We start from the raw sequence: 15,564 nt of genomic DNA on the forward strand, positions 1-15,564 counted from the left end.
TTATTGTTGTATTTCTTGGTTGTGGAAGACCAGGAATTTTCAAGTCGAAAGGGAAATTTTTTGTTACACGGGAGGGACGTTTTTCTCTGAGCCAGGGTAGCCCAGACCACTCGGAATGTGCAAAATACAACTTTCCTCCTACTCCTCCACCCCCCCCCCCCCTTCCTTCTCCCCGGAGTGCCTTTTCAATGCTGAGGCAGATAACGGGAAAGTAAGGGAACAATAGGACAGGAGAAGTCGCTTGTAGAAGTTTCTCGCATGTGTTGACAACGGCGCAGGCGCAGTAGCTCAAAACAAAACTGGATTCGATTCCAGCTGACTTCCGGAATCTGAACGATTCGTTCACTTCCTGGTTTCGTTCCTTTGGAACGATTCGTTCCGGAACGACCCATCACTACGACAGACACTGCCAAAATCCCGATGCGTGGCAAAAGAATGAAGTACCATGCCGAAGCAGCAGAAAGTGAAAGGCCTGCATCAACTAGCACCTCCACTAATGCGAGCGGGAGAGAAAGGAACTGCGGCAAGACAGTACATGCGTGACGAAGCCACCAGACAGGTGGCAAAATCGATCTCGGACAAAACTGTGCGGTGAAAATAAAACATGAACTTAGAGTGGATCAGGGTTGTCAGGCAGGGATCACGGAAGCCCCTCATAGAAGCCATAGACTGGGGATCATGTCAGGAAGGTCCACGTGAAGGAACTTCGGGCCAGTAACACTTTATCCATATTCTTCATCTGATGCACAAGGGGGTGATTTATGTTCATTGATATCTCTGTTTTGTGTTTGTTTCTTTTTGTAATAAAAGAAAGACTCAGAATTAAGTTATTCTAAGTTTGTTACTGTCCCGCACCATGACCTATTGCATCGTGCTTTGGGCTCCAGCTATGGGACGTGTGCAAGTTCCAGTCTCTTGGGGAGCGTAACAACTTTCTCCTGAGATTTCAGCCTGTGTATTGCTGTGTGGTTTTTATGCACACACCTGCAAAAAGGGAAATATGTATGTAAAAGTGTATTCCTTTGTACCTACTCTGGCCTAGGTAGCTTTTTGCCTGGTAGCCGGGGAAGCCAATGGTTGCTTTCTCTCAATGGCTTCTCGGTTTGAAAGGTAACAATAGGGCCTTGCCCCAGGTGGTTGGGGGTTGGTTATTTGTCGGAGGTATAAATACTGGGTTCCGACTTGTTACGCTCTCTCATATCTCAATCCCAGGCTCTCAGATACACAGGAAGTTGCCAGCTCTCAGATACTCCGATACAAGACCCGATGGATTGAGGCAGTTTTATGGATGCATAGAGAGAGACAGAGAATGAGCGCCGTATGTTTAGGGACCTCTGCGTGATAAACAGCAGGGGAGGGTTAGCACTATGCTAAATAGTGCACTTGTAGTGCAAATAAGATGTACTGCACTGATGAGAGGATGGCGTAGGGACTCTTGTATGATAAACGGAGAGAGCAGGTTAGCGCTATGCTAAATAGTGTGCTCGTATAGTGAAATCCTGAGAAGTGCATTTCTCTCTATGATGGGGCAAGAGGCAACTTAGAGCATTTGTGATTGGATCTGTAATGAAAAGATATATACCAGGTGTATAAGCTTAAATCTGCTGTTTTGTAGTCAGAAAAACACATGGTTTGTTCATAGAAAGCAACAAGAAATTTATTCAAAGTACTTGCCCTCGTGAGCTACACATTTTGCCCACCTGTCGGGCAATTTGTGGATACCACGCCAAAAAAAGTCCTCTTTCGAGGCAAACCACTCATCAAGCCATTTTCAGACATCTGCATACGAGTCGAAGTGCTGCTCAGCGAGGGCGTGGCCCATCGACGAAAAAAAAAGGTGGTGGTCTGAAGGGGCCAGGTCTGGTGAATAGGCAGGATGGGGTAGCACCTCCCAGTTGAGTGTCTCCAAGTATTTTTGGACCAGTCTTGACGTGTGCGATGGGGCGTTGTCGTGGAGGGAAATCAGCTTGTCATGTCTTTGTTGATAATCCAGCCTTTTGTCACACAGCGTACGGTGCAATTTGATCAGTTGGTGGTGGTAGCGGTGGGCAGTGACGGTTTCACCAGGTTTCAACAGCTCAAAGTAGACAATACCCTGTTGATCCCACCAAACACACAGCATCGTCTTCCGGCCAAAGCGATTTGGTCTCGAGGAAGATGATGGTTGGCCGGGTTCAACCCACAATTTCTTGCGTTTAGGATTCTCGAAATATATCCACTTTTCATCGCCAGTCACAATCCGATGCAGGAAAGACTTTCTTTTTTGTCTGGCAAGCAAGATTTCGCATGTGTTTTGGCATCTCTCCAGCTGCCGATCGGTCAATTCATGCGGCACCCATTTTCCGATCTTTTGAATCTTTCCCATGGCACGTAGATGCATGCAAATGGCTGCTTGAGTAATACCCAATTACTCGGCATGCATCTTTTGCGTTTGGGTATCGTCCTCTTCCAAAATAGCCTGCAATTGATGGTCCTCAACCTTCGTGGGCTGATTTTCACGCTTCTTGTCACTCAGGTCAAAATTGCCATCTTTGAACCGACGAAACCAACGTTGTTTCCGATACAGCACTGCCACCATAGGCCTGCACAAGCATTCGAAGTGTAGAGTGTAAATAAACTGATATAAAGAGAGAACTCCGTGAGATGTTGTTATTGTCAACAGAATGGGGCTCGACAAAACATACTAGAAGCTCGTTGCCGTATACAGCATTGAATTTGTTGAATTCAGGGTTACACTCCATACTTTCTCGACCACGGACCGCAGCTCTTGCTGTTTATCACGCAAGAGTCCCTACGCCGTTCTCTCATCAGTGAAATACATCTTACTTGCATTACGAGCGCACTATTTAGCATAGCGCTAACCCGCCCCCGCTGTTTATCATGCAGAGGTCCCTAAACATACGGCGCTCGCTCTCTGTGTCTCTCTATGCATCCATAAAACTGCCTCAATCCATTGGGTCATGTATCGTAGTATCTGAGAGCTGGCAACTTCCTGCATATCTGATTGTGAGATTTGAGAGAGCGTAACAAGTCAGAACCCGGTATTTATACCTCTGTCAAACGACCCACCCCCTACCAGGGGGGGGGGGAATGGTGGCAAGACCCCATTGTTACCTTTCAAATAGGGAAGCCATTTAGAGAAAGCAACCGTTTGCTCCCGGGCAAAAAGCAACCTAGGCCAGAGCATGTACAAAGAAATACACTTTCACATACATATTTCCCTTTTGCAGCTGTGTGCGTAAAAACCACACAGCAGTATGGGACGGGTGGCCACCCATCTTCATGAGGGAATTGGGGAACTATGAATGAGTAGCATAACCTGGTCATGGGAACCTACAACAACGACGGGGGTTAATCTTGCTGATCACACATCACCCTGTAACTGGTTGGATGATTGCCAACCTCGGCAGGCGGTAGTGAGGCTGGCAGTTGGTAGGTAGCGCCTGGCCCTCACAAGCTGTTACGCCAAAGGTTATTTTATTAAGTTTATTACTTTATATACTTTTAGCATGTATGTTTTTTTTAATTCGCTTATATATTTACATACAAGTGACATAATTGTGGAAATTAGAGATTCTTTGTTGACCCTTTTAAAAGCCAAGAACGTCATAGCTTAATGCATTGAATTTGCATTAATAATGTTGCCTCCTTTCCAGGTGAGTTTAAAGGCAGAGGTAGCCGAGTCTCTGATTCAGCAACTAGAATCTCTGCAAAAGCCTTCGCCTGAAGTGGAGGAAGAAGCTTCGAAGGGGATTAAAATTGGAACCTTGTGTAAAAATGGAGGTTGTAAGCAGGTGAGTGCAATGGAAGTAGGTATTGATTGATGAAGTTGAGGTTTACTTTATCCATGCTGGTTAAGCAGCTTAGGCTTATGCAGTCTTACATCAGTGAGAGCCTAAGAATGATCCTTGCTGGGTAAAGGTAGCTGGAGCATTTCAACATCACTCGAGGGGTAACTTTACTGTTTAGTGATATAAGATACTTGTCCGAATTCCCGTATATTGTAATATGCATAATCACTTATTAGAAATATTACGCACGTAAAGTTTTGTGTTTCCGGGTTGCAGATTTGATAGTTTTTTCCGATTAATTTCAAAGGCTCTGTGGTACGGCATCACATTTTTGTTTGTTCCCGGGCAGCAGTAGTTGCATTTTGCCCCATCTGGCCACGCTGCTGTGTGTTTCTTGGCTTGTATCGTCTGCTGTTATTTCTGCTGGCATTTGTTTTGGTTTCTGTTGTCTGGTGGCATTGCAGGGCCCTATAAGGTCATTCCATGCCAAACCATCCAATGCATGACCATTTTAGAAAAATTTCATTTTTAGTACATAGGTTTGTACATGTTTCTAGATATCAAAACCAATGTTCAAAAAAAATTATTGTCTTTAGTTCTCCTGGGGCAGCCATTTTTCCAACATGGTGCATGGCTTTTTTTGCTCATGTAGCAGTATACAGAAAACTCAATATCTCAAAAACCATTAAAGCTAGAGACCTGAAACAAAATTCATTTTGTAGCTAATGAAGTATACTTCCTATGATATTCAGGTATGTTTTTGCTTGAAATTGCATCATAAGTACGAAAATTATGGTGGAAAATGGGGTAACAATAGTTAAAAAATTGGATTTTTAAGCCCGATGTTTTTAATGAAGGGGTTTAGTCTAAGGCTTGATTTATTTTTCATGTGTAGACCTACCTGCAGGGTGTCTGTAAATAAAATATCAGTGCCTAGAAATGCACCCCTTCTTTACAGCATGGGCTCAAACATGACTGTTCATTGAATTTTGACAGTTTTCGGGGTTAAATATCTCAGATGGGTCCCCTTTAAAAATTCTGAAATTTGGCACATAGGAAGCGTTTTATGAACCTAACTCACAGTAAAAATCTCAACTTTTAGATTCAACTCGTTTTGGTCAATATGAGGTAACGTATGTCACCTAATTTCTGACGTTGCAAAGTATGGTTAAACTACATTCCATACTTAGAATAATGAAGTCTTTTCTTTTCCTTTTTTTAAATTTGGGTTAAATAAAGGCTCAGAAAATATAGTAACATAAGGTTTTAATACTTGACTTACCATAAATTGAATTTACAAGGTATCACAATTGAAAATCTGCGAAATTTCATTGCAAAAGGTTTGATTTATTAGGTACTCACGACCAGTTGGTATTGTCAGCTCCAGTTTCCTATTCATTCTCTTTGTTAAATCAGGCAGGATTCTTTGTTCTTTCACTAAGTTCCTAAGTAAATTATCAGAAACCTTCAGTTCATCACATATTTTTTCTTGACCAAGTGGTAGCAATCAAACTGATGATTCTGACCTTTTCAACATTAGTTTTTTTGCTCATTTACATTTTTCTTCTTATAATTTCATTATATGATTGTACTGGCCACGTAAAGGATTGTCACACTTGCCTTCCATTTCTTCAGTTTTAATACTTAGTGACAAGCAACTTTCCAGTTTCCTTTGCACTCCTTGTAGGATGTGAATAGTTTTTCGAGCAAGATCACTTTATTGTTTTTCTGTAATCAGCCTCCTCAGTTTTGAAACAGGAGATTCATAAAAAACAGAACAGACTTCATGCATTTCCTTTAGTTTTCCTTGGCTTGGCACAAAGACATGATTTCAATTCTGGCATTTAAGTGAGTTACTTTCTCCACATATGACACTTTTACTCCAACATATCAGGCATATTGATTTAACTGGTATAAGGCTTTCTTGACACTTTTTTACCTTACCTTACTTAACCTTTTCTTTAAGTGGTACTTCTGAAGATCACAACATACTTTACCATATAAAAAGCTATATTTAATGGTATTTGCATATTGTCTCTAAGCGAAGCACCTGTAGTCTTGACCTAAGAAGTGTTATCATTTTCACCGACTTTGTTAAGATTAGTTAGTCTTTGGGAACCGTACCAAAAAGGTATTTATGACAGTCCTCTCCAGTTAAAAATATTACAGAACACCCCATTTTCTGTCACAGATAACGAACATTCACAAGTCACTACTCTCGACACATTAGGCAAAGGAAGAATGACAGCAGAGATTGTACATGCACAGATCAATTCCAGTCTTGCCTCACATCCTATCAAAACATGTCTCTGAATCTTCTGCTGTGCATGACTCACATCTATTTCAACGAATGTCTTTTCTTGAAAGGAAAAAAAGTGGAAAATAAAGGAAACAAAAGAAAATATTTTCTACCAGCTTTGACACTCCAAAATAAATAGCCTACTTTCAGTGGAATCCCCAAGGAGGGGCTTGTGGGGGTCGTAACCCAATACCTTTGGCCTAGTATTCCATAAACAATTACGTCAAAGGCAGGATAATGTGGCAAAAACAGGGCTGTATACTAAAAAAAAGTATATGTAACCCCCTTCCCCTCCCTTTCGAAATTCCTGGGCATGCCACTGCTTATCTTAAGCTGCATGTACTGCTACATTGATAAAAATATGGGGAAGCTCAGTTTTGGAGCTGATAATACCAACTGGTCGTGGGTACCTAATAAATCAAACCTTTTGCAATGAAATTTCACAGATATTCAATTGTCATACCTTGTAATTTCAATTTCTGGTAAGTCAAGTATTAAAACCTTATGTTACTATATTTTCTGAGCCTTTATTTAACCCAAATTTAAAAAAAGGAAAAGAAAAGACTTCATTATTTTAAGTATGGGATGTAGTTTAACCTTACTTTGCAACGTCAGAAATTAGGTGACATACGTTACCCATATTGACCAAAACGAGTTGAATCTAAAAGTTGAGATTTTTACTGTGAGTTAGGTTCATGAAAGGCTTCCTATGTGCCAAATTTCAGAATTTTTAAAGGGGACCCATGTGAGATATTTAGCCCCGAAGACTGTCAAAATTCAATGAACAGTCATGTTTGAGCCCATGCTGTAAAAAAGGGGTGCATTTCTAGGCACTGATATTTTATTTACAGACACCCTGCAGGTAGGTCTACACATGAAAAAAAAATCAAGCCTTAGACTAAACCCCTTCATTAAAAACATCGGGCTTAAAAATCCAATTTTTTAACTATTGTTACCCCATTTTCCACCATAATTTTCGTACTTACGATGCAATTTCAAGCAAAACATACGTGAATATCATAGGAAGTATACTTCATTAGCTACAAAATGAATTTTGTTTCAGGTCTCTAGCTTTAATGGTTTTTGAGATATTAAGGTTTCTGTATACTGCTACATGAGCAAAAAAAGCCTTGCGTCATGTTGGATAAATGGCTGCCCCAGGAGAACTAAAGACAATATTTTTTTTTGAACATTGGTTTTGATATCTAGGGACATGTACAAATGTATGTACTAAAAATGAAATTTTTCTAAAATGGTCATGCAACCATTTTTTAAAAAATTGGTTGATTTGACATGGAATGACCCTATACTCATTTTGTTGCCAGGTGCTGTGTGGTTTGTGTTCTTCGGATGGATGAAGGGAGGTCGAGTGGTGGACTGCTTTTATTCTTTTTGTGGTCCGGGATTTTTTTTAAGAACGAGATGCCAGGTTGGGTGTGTCTGTCCATTGTCTAGGTTCAGTGCTGGTTTCTGTTGGATGATGGCATGAGTTTCCTTGATAGTGCTTTCTATGAGGGAGCCAGTGGGTGAAGTATGGATGTGAAGGAGATGGGTGTGGTTTGTGGAGTGGAGGTGTTGTGAAAGGCCTGATCCTGATGTGTCTTTTTTTGGCATCTTTTAAGTGTCTACAAGACACATGACAATGCCACAACAGCTACATGGGCAGAACCATCCACACTGTTCAAGAACGGATAGAGGAACATGTAAATTACGCATAGACACATCAGGATCAGGCCTTTCACAACACCTCCACTCCACAAACCACACCCATCTCCTTCACATCCATACTTCACCCACTGGCTCCCTCATAGAAAGCACTATCAAGGAAACTCATGCCATCATCCAACAGAAACCAGCACTGAACCTAGACAATGGACAGGCACACCCAACCTGGCATCCCGTTCTTAAAAAAATCCCAGACCACAAAAAGAAGAAAAGCAGTCCCCCGCTCGACCTCCCTTCATCCATCCGAAGAACACAATCCACACAGCACCTGGCAACACAATAGAGCATAGGGCCCAACCCCCCAATCACCACCCAACAACGCCACCAGAGGACAGAAACCAAAACAACTGTCAACAGAAAGCACAGCACATGGCACAAGCCAAGAAACACACCAGCGCTGCCAGATGGGACAAAATGCAACTACCGCTGCCCAGGAACAAACAAAGACATGATGCCGTAACCTGAGTGAATGAAGGCAGAGAGCCTTCGAAATTAATCTGAAAAAAAAACAAAACGAAAAACTATCCAATCTGCAACGTGAAAACACAAAACTTTACATGCATAATACTTAAACTTCATTTACCGCATGCATCATGAACTTCTCAGAAGGTTTCTATTGTCTCATAGACCACATCTTTACATTTTCATATTTTGTAAAACAGCTTCGAAACTTTAAGGTATATGATTTTATTGTGTTATTTTCATTAAATTCATTGTTTTAGCAAATGTTTTTAGCTTTTTGAGAAGAGTGCATATCTTCTCCTGACTGCAATGAAGTTTTTTTTAATGTGTTGTGTTTGTCTCATGCTGTTCTCTTTACAACCTTGCACTCTTAACACTTCTCAAGGAGTTCTTTACCCCTTGTTTATCATCAACGGAGGAGTTCTATGATAAGAGGATTTTTCTTTGTATACTTAGAAAGGTGAAAATGGCCATATGTGCTGACGCATCCCAACATTTTAACATGTTCACATTCATTTATTGCAAAATTTTCATAATAATTGAAAAGAAGCTTTTTGTGTTGTAAAATTTTCAAATACATCACATCTGTTTGTCCTTTTCATAGCTAAGAATGCATTGTCTTAATTGGGTTGCTTCATGTAGATGTACTTATTATTATTATTATTTTTTTTTTGGCCTTGTAGACATACGAAGGGGAGCAGTCGAACGACACCCAGTGCAGGCATCACCCTGGTTACCCAGTGTTTCATGAAGGATTAAAGTACTGGACCTGCTGTCTGCGAAGAACAACAGATTTTAATGCATTTTTAGATCAAGAAGGGTGTGAAGATGGTAAACACCAATGGGAGAAGCCAAAGGTATTAAAGTATTTTTGGAATTCTCTTATTTGTAATATCAAGAGTTCTGTGTGTTACTTGTTTGCTTCTGCTGGAAGAAAGAACTCATATTCCAAATATTCTTATTGGTGAGGTGTTGAAGCATGAAATTGACGAATTCTCATGTAGTTACTGATAGCTCTTCTGAATATACAGTGCTTTTCACGGTGAAGTCACCCGTGGAGAAGCACCTAGCATGCCGGGCAGTGAGAGCAGGGATGTCGGAACTTATTTCGGAGTGGGAGGGGGTTGGCAAGTTCTTAAATCCACCAACCAATTTTTACAATCTATTTTCCTACATAACATACATACATATATACGTATATGTGTGTGTGTGCGCGAGTGCATGGGGTGGTGCGTGTGTGTACACACACATAGGCAATCAGAGATGAACTCCCTACCAAGAATAAAACCCCTAAGACTTTTTTAAAATCTCCAATCTTTGCTAAAAGTTGAAGCTGTAAAAGAGGCATTCAGAACACGTAAGGACAACACATAACCCCACAGAGATTTATAATGGCTGCTGTGGGACCGGGTGCCACATTCTTCTTGGGAAAAGTAGGCCATAATTTTTTCTTGTAGGGCAGTCAAGTGACCTTTGAACTTCCCTTTGGGCACCCTACAGATATCACCTTGTAATTAAATGGTCCCTGGTTCAACAGCAGGTAAAGAACTTGCCAGTGAGAAGTACTGTAATATTCCAATTTATATTCCTGATTATTGTATTAAAATAAAGAAAGAAATTTAAGGTACATCGTTTACAAAGAAAAGTATTACGTAAAATAAGTTTTATGCTGCTGAATGATGGTGATTAACTCGAGATATCGTTGTAGGGATGTTATCAAGTTTTCAGGGCTGCTGATAACGATATTTAGCCTGGACGACATCCAGGGAAAATTATATTTTTATTCAATTTTTGTCGCATTTTTATTTCTTGGGTTAATCGCAATATTAAGAATGAATAATGATTAGATTAAGTTGATAACGCTACAACAACAATAACACACTCATGCGTTGCTCAGTATCAAACCTAAAACCTCCTGTCCCCGATTTCAAAATATCAGATGCAAACGAAGGCAAGTCAAATTCTTGCTTGCAGACATTAAAAGCTTGTTCCTTACAAGCAGTTTGCTATGTGTACAGGCATTTAAATGCAAATCATTTATAAAGAAATAATGCATTCTCAAAGATCTAAATTCATGAAGGTTATAATGTTTGAACTTAATGAACTTTCTTATCGACACTAATTAAAATCAAGAAATGTGAAGTGGAATTATTGTTACGTAATTTTTGTGGATCATAAACGCAAGAACTAAAATTTAAAAAATTGTCTGGTTTCAATTTTGCATTAATATTCCATGTAGAAGAGGGGATAATGTAACTGACAGGCATATGAATAGCATTTTACCTTGCAGGTATTGTATATGCTTCCATGAGTGGCAGGTTGTAAGATTTCATATGCGTACAATCGTTCTAAATTGCTGCCGATGGCTTTCAGGTGATTAAAAGATGCCAGACTGTTCAGTTATATTTTACGTTGATGTTGTACCTTCAATAATTAATAAACAGAGACATTTTTCTCCTGTTTCATTGCCGGTTTCTCAACAGTGAGCACTCAGTAGTAAATAACCTGGCAGTTTAATGAACTTTTGTCCGCAAAAGAGAAATTTGCATGTGATATTTAGGAATATAGGTTACATAAAATTGGAATCTCCACCCACAAAATAGTCGCGCTTGTTGCATACCTCCTCGCTTTTTTTTTTGAGAGTTACTGCTTTTCAATCGTCGTTGCGGTTAATCTGATTTTATAAATAAGTAAATAAGTGACGTTAGAAAAACTTTTCAAAACTGACATGGATTTTCAAGAATGTCACTTACAGATATTGTCAATTGTAATCAACATAACATATTATTTGGAGCTGGGTATATATAGTTTCGAAGCAATGAAATTGTCCCCTCTCCATAGGAATCGAACAATGTCCCTTTAATGATAAGATGGCTGCACCACTATGCTATCGAGGGTAAACAGGCAGTTTTTGTAATATTAAGTTGTTCTCGGAACCATCAATAAATTATTCCAAATAAACAGTTAAAGGATGATACAATCCATTAAAAATAGTCTTAATTCTCTTTAAAAAAAACTATTGTTCTTTTTTTTTCAAAATTTCTAATAGCCACTTGATTCTTGGAAAGGCTGGTAAAGCAAATCTTAACTCCTTCGAGGGTCAGCCCTTGTTGGGAGCATACAATATACTATGCGATCTTGGGCTCTTCATGCTTGTAAAGAAAACCCCCAGCTGAAGAAATCTCAGCTATTTGAGAGAATGGAGTGAAAGGTGGCGAACTGCTACTGATGGAGGTCATCGGAATCGTGTTCAGCTTGGATTTTCTTTACAAGCATGAAGTGCCCAAGATCGCACAGTACTGATGTCTACACATTCATCCCCATGAAATGTCTTCAGTCTCAGATGAATGTCAACTTATAGCACATTTCCTGCTGTTAGAAACTCGATCACGGCACGCTACTTCAGGCAGTACACCGACAGTGCATGGTTACATGCTGCCATTTTCCTTGCAATAGTTCAGCATCCCTTGGCGATAGAAGTTTGAAACCTTCAATGTAGAAGCTGGAAAGTCTTATAAGTGCAATGTATGGTTACTCAAAATCCAAAATGCGTTTACAAGGTGACAAAGAAAATAAAAACATAGGAAGCTTTACTTTTCAGCACGCCCTCGTATATATACTTTATTGTAGATCCATTTCAGGATTGAAATGTTGTTCATTAACATTCCAAATTACAATTTGCAAAATTTTAACATAAAATGTTAATAAAAAATGAAATTAGGCATACCATATTTAATACAAAATATTGAATTTTTCACAAGTTTTGTTTCTCTTAAACCAATTAAATCTCAAACTCAAAATTTTTACTGAAGTTACTTGTCATGAAGTACTGTATTGTGTACAAATTTCAGATTTTTAAACAACTGCCCACCAGAGATATTTAACCTTGAACTTGGAATTTTTTAACAAAAAGTACATGTTTATCACCCTGTAGAAAAATAAATATGAAAGTCTCAAGCTTCAAATAATTTTGACGTACTCTATTGGTACACAGGTACTTGCACAAAAAAATTCAAGTGTCAAACAAACTGCTTTCACCCCCCAAAAAATGTCCGAAAATGTCATTTTGAGCGATTAAAATATACAATTTTGACCTTAAAATTTATTATGAACGAATAATATTTAGAAAATTAGACAGAAATATAATTGTAGCTTATAATGTGCTTAACATCACAGATTTTGTCTCATTGTCGTAGGACTTACCAGAGCTGAGATAAAAAAGTTGCCGCTGATGCTTACGAATGGAGAAAATGACGCGCACCATGATAAAAGAATGCCCGCCATCTTCAAATCAGTGATAGTAAAAATAAAATAACAGTGGTTCTGAACTGTCAACATATGAGGCTCACACCACACAAAAAATAAACTTTTTTAAAAATGGTCAAGCAACCATGTTGTATGACTTCATATGGATTGACCCATCTGCTTTTACTTATCCTTCCGCCAAAGAGGTTGCGGGCACGAGGTATGCAGAGAGACGGAGGCCAGGAATTCGTCAATGGACATTTGGTTCCTCCACGGCACCTGGTTTGCATAAATGTGTCAGGAAGTATCTATTTAGGAACTGCAGGCAATTATCTGAATGCACCGATCTCTGCCTCTCTCCCCGGAGTATTGTTACAAGCGAGCGCACCTGTACAAAACTTGGTGGAACTCGAAACAAAAGTAGCAAATTCCTAGAGGGAAGGGGAGGGGAGACAGTTCACGTACCACTTTATTTGAAGAAACCAAACTGCCATTCGTAATCTGCTTAGGGATCTTTCAGTCACATACTTCCTGTTCTTTCTGTTAGTAGAAAGTTGAGTCCAGTTTCATTTAATGAGTACAAAAATATTTTCTGAAAATTTCTTCAGAATTAAAAATAAGTTAGAAAAATATAGCCTCATTTTTTACGGTGCGATGGGGGGGGGGGTGCAAAAAGAACATATTGACCCCCCTTTTGATGAGTGGGGAGGCAAGTTGCAAGGTGCGGGAGGGATTTTTGAGGATTATGTTCCAGTTGTGCTCCAATGTTGTCTACTTTCTCCTCAGTAAGCACATGCCATTTCACCCTTCACTTCTTATCAAGAACAGACCCTGTTTCTATACATTTGTTCACAAGTTTTCGAACCTCGTCTCTGCGTGGAACAAGAACATCTGGGAATTCTGCTGCAAAACTCATACTAACTTCCCTACAGGAAGTAAGACGTAAGAGGCATACATAAAAATGTATTGTTTTAAATTGTACGTATAGCGTGGCATTATTAGACTGCAGAAAACCAACAGTCATACATAAACTAAAACAAAACAATCTGACTGAAACACTTGTTAACACCTTGACGCAGTTCACAAACACTAGCTATCTGGATACTGAAGCACTGATGTATCCAGAGAGAGTGAGGATATGCCAAGCAAGATCAGCATAAAGCTGTGGGTCTAAAATAATTATAGTATAAAAATGATAGGCCATCATACATGTTCGCTCTCATAAAAAGGTAAAAACTTGACATGTTGTTAGCATCATCAGTGGAAAAAGACTATTGTGTAGCCATGAATCTTCTAATTTGTTCCAAATTTTTCAACCCGCTTGTGTGCACATGCTGGAAGTGTCAGAATATATAGATAGCCATAACTTTGTGAATGTTGCATTCCTAACCTTCAAGATTTTTTTAACCTGTACATATTCTTTATTCCTTTCCTTCCCTGATATAGACACAAGCTGGGTTCAAATATTTGGAACAAATTGAATAGTGACTTATCTAGTTAATAGTATTTTGCCATTTATCATATTGAACTTGTGCTTTGTGAGATTTTGTAAAATTTTGATACCAAAACTTTTTTGCAAAGATTTCTAGAATTAACCGGAACATATCAGAAATTGTGAATGCATGTGATTTTCTGAATTGTCAATTTATTAGTATTCACAAAATTAATATAATAGGATCAGCCATGGCAAGTAGTCAACCAAAAATTGATCTGTAAAACAATTGTATTTGTGCATACACTTGGACATGAAAGAAAGCTGCTTTGTACAGTTTGCAGCTTAAACTCTGCTTCATGAACCACTTTTCTCTTCATATGTTTGCTATAAAGCTGATCAATTTGAAAGAGAAAAAAAAGAAGTAAATAGTGCAGAATATCTGTAATGTATATTAAACACTAGTATAAAAACATAATCTTTGGGTCACCTTTTTGACACTTGCACAGGTGTCTTTCTCAAGAGCAAAGAATGAATTAAACAATGCATTAAGAATTGTAAAACTGTTGGAATTAGAGCAACAGACAATATAAATCTAGTTAACAATGGGAGCTCAACAGGGATGGCGTTACAGGGCCCCCAAAAAAGCTCTCAACCCCCTATCCCCATACACCCCTAGATTTTTGTAATACAGTAGATGTGTTTCGATAGAAAACTTAAAAATGTAGAAGTTTACATTTTCCATTATAAAACTTCCATTTGGGCAAGTACATCTTCTAGTTTTGTTAGATCGCAAAATTACTTTATTATGTTGCGTTGTAAAATCAAAGTGTGGGGTGAGTGACCACTGATCATTTATTTGATAGTAAGTAATTGGCCAATCAAGTTGCCAAACTTGATACAAAATCTACTGCCTGTCTGATAGGTGTATTCAGTGGCTATCCTATAACCCACCCTAATAATCTGTAAACCAATCTTTGATCTGTTCAACGAAATGAAAAATTGGTCAACGTATAATATCTGACTATATCCTATTCCTACTAACATTACACACCCTTTATCTCCCACCTTTTTCATATGTAAACCTTGATACTAGTCTTATAACATTACTTATGCATTTATCTCTAACAATTTGCAATATGTAAACCTTGATTGTTTTGGAAACTTTGGAAACCGGAACAACGAAGGTACCTATAGCAATAAATCAAAATTAGTGTAATATTAAATCCCAGTGTAAACGTTTTTTTAAATTAATTTTTTATTTTATTGTAAACTGTAAAACAAAAAATGCAATAAATTAGTACATAATAAACGAGAGAACCAAAATTCTGAGGAAAGGACGTCCTGTTTTATTGTTTAAAGGCACCAGGACATAAGCGCATACCCCCCCTGAATGTATGCGGGTGGAGGCAGGCTTTTTTATGGGGCTCCCCCCTTTATTATTTATTCATTGGCTGTGAGATTGTTCTTTGATTGTTGACATATACTGCTATCATATCACACTATATTTCTGAATAGGTCTAGGAGGTATGACAAATGAATTTTATATGAATAAGTAGGATGACATTCAAAATCTAAAGAAGCGTTATGTTTCTTTTCTGTTTCTTAGT

General features: G+C 38.7%; 1 protein-coding gene across 1 annotated transcript in view; it reads left to right on the forward strand.

Annotated features, from left to right (window-relative positions):
• Window positions 1-15,564, forward strand: part of mora (cysteine and histidine rich domain containing protein) — a 49,895-nt gene that overhangs the window by 9,149 nt on the left and 25,182 nt on the right. Inside the window, exons 4-5 of the mRNA XM_083123965.1 lie at window positions 3,657-3,794; window positions 8,961-9,134. Coding sequence (XP_082980091.1) covers window positions 3,657-3,794; window positions 8,961-9,134 — 312 coding nt within the window. The remainder of the gene's footprint in view (window positions 1-3,656; window positions 3,795-8,960; window positions 9,135-15,564) is intronic.

This window comes from Lepisma saccharinum, chromosome 6 (genome assembly GCF_977018435.1).
Source record: "Lepisma saccharinum chromosome 6, izLepSacc3.1, whole genome shotgun sequence".
Lineage (NCBI taxonomy): Eukaryota > Metazoa > Arthropoda > Insecta > Zygentoma > Lepismatidae > Lepisma > Lepisma saccharinum.